The sequence below is a fragment of the Propithecus coquereli genome, unplaced genomic scaffold (genome assembly GCF_000956105.1).
Source record: "Propithecus coquereli isolate 6110/MARCELLA unplaced genomic scaffold, Pcoq_1.0 Scaffold2743, whole genome shotgun sequence".
NCBI classification, from domain to species: domain Eukaryota; kingdom Metazoa; phylum Chordata; class Mammalia; order Primates; family Indriidae; genus Propithecus; species Propithecus coquereli.
The window spans coordinates 16030-17045 of NW_012148334.1; the positions used below are offsets into that span (position 1 = coordinate 16030).

A 1016-nucleotide genomic window follows, 5' to 3' on the forward strand; every position below is an offset into this window, starting at 1 on the left:
AAAATTTAAAAAAAGAGAAGAAAATATATAGGGAAAAAGTTTCATGACACTGGATTTGCCAATAAACTGGACTTCATCAAAATTCAAGACTTTGGCCAGGCACAGTAGCTCACACCTATAATTCTAGCACTTTGGGAGGCCAAGACAGGAGGATCGCTTGAGGCCAAGAGTTTGAGAACAGCCTGTGCAACACAGCAATACCCAGTTTCTACAAAAAATAAAAAAACATTTAGCCAAGCATGGCGGCACACACCTGTTAGCTAATAATCCTAGCTACTTGGGAAGCTGAGGCAGGAGGATCGTTTGAGCCCAGGAGTTAGAGGCTACAGTGAGCTATGATTGGGCCACTGCACTCTAGTCTAGGTGAGAGAGTGAGATCCTGCTCAGGCTGGTCTTGAACTCCTGGCCTCAAGCAATCCTCCTGCCTCGGCTTCCCAAAGTGTTAGGATTAGCGGTGTAAACCACCATGCCTGGACCAGTTTCAGTATTTTCAAAAGTGGGGATTATTACTTACCAGATAAGGGTATCTAAAGAGTAAATCACATTTCATAATTCATCTAAAGAACCCACCCAGTGACTAGTACATTGCTGGCAATTAATAAATGGTAGTTTTAATCTGGGATCAGGTATGTCTCTGACCCACTTATTGCTAAATGGCAGGACCTTCAAATTTTTTTAGAAGCATATGAGATTTTTCAAATATGAAATTAAAAATAAAGATAAATAGTAAAATATAATCACACCCCTGACATAAGTGAGGAAATGAAATATTTGAAAAATAATTTTCCTATTAATTACAGAGTCTTGTCTTTCATTGGGAAGAAATTAAATAATTTTAAGAAAACTATAAGAAACATACTTTGTCAGCAGCTGTCTCAGGAAGAGACTCTTCAATGCCAAGTTCTCGTCGTCTTTCAGCCCTAACTTCTGCATAACTACAAACAGGGAAAAAAAAAAAAAAAACAAATTTTAATGTTTGGTCATTCATTTAAAATACTGCAGAGTCACAATCATTC

The 1016-nt window shown here is 37.9% G+C and overlaps 1 protein-coding gene across 1 annotated transcript in view; it reads right to left on the reverse strand.

Moving 5' to 3' along the window:
* The window catches only part of LOC105813253 (circadian locomoter output cycles protein kaput-like), a gene marked incomplete at both ends in the record, with an annotated part of 19176 nt that overhangs the window by 14651 nt on the left and 3509 nt on the right, over positions 1 to 1016 (reverse strand). The window contains one exon of the mRNA XM_012647901.1: positions 860 to 935. Coding sequence (XP_012503355.1) covers positions 860 to 935 — 76 coding nt within the window. The remainder of the gene's footprint in view (positions 1 to 859; positions 936 to 1016) is intronic.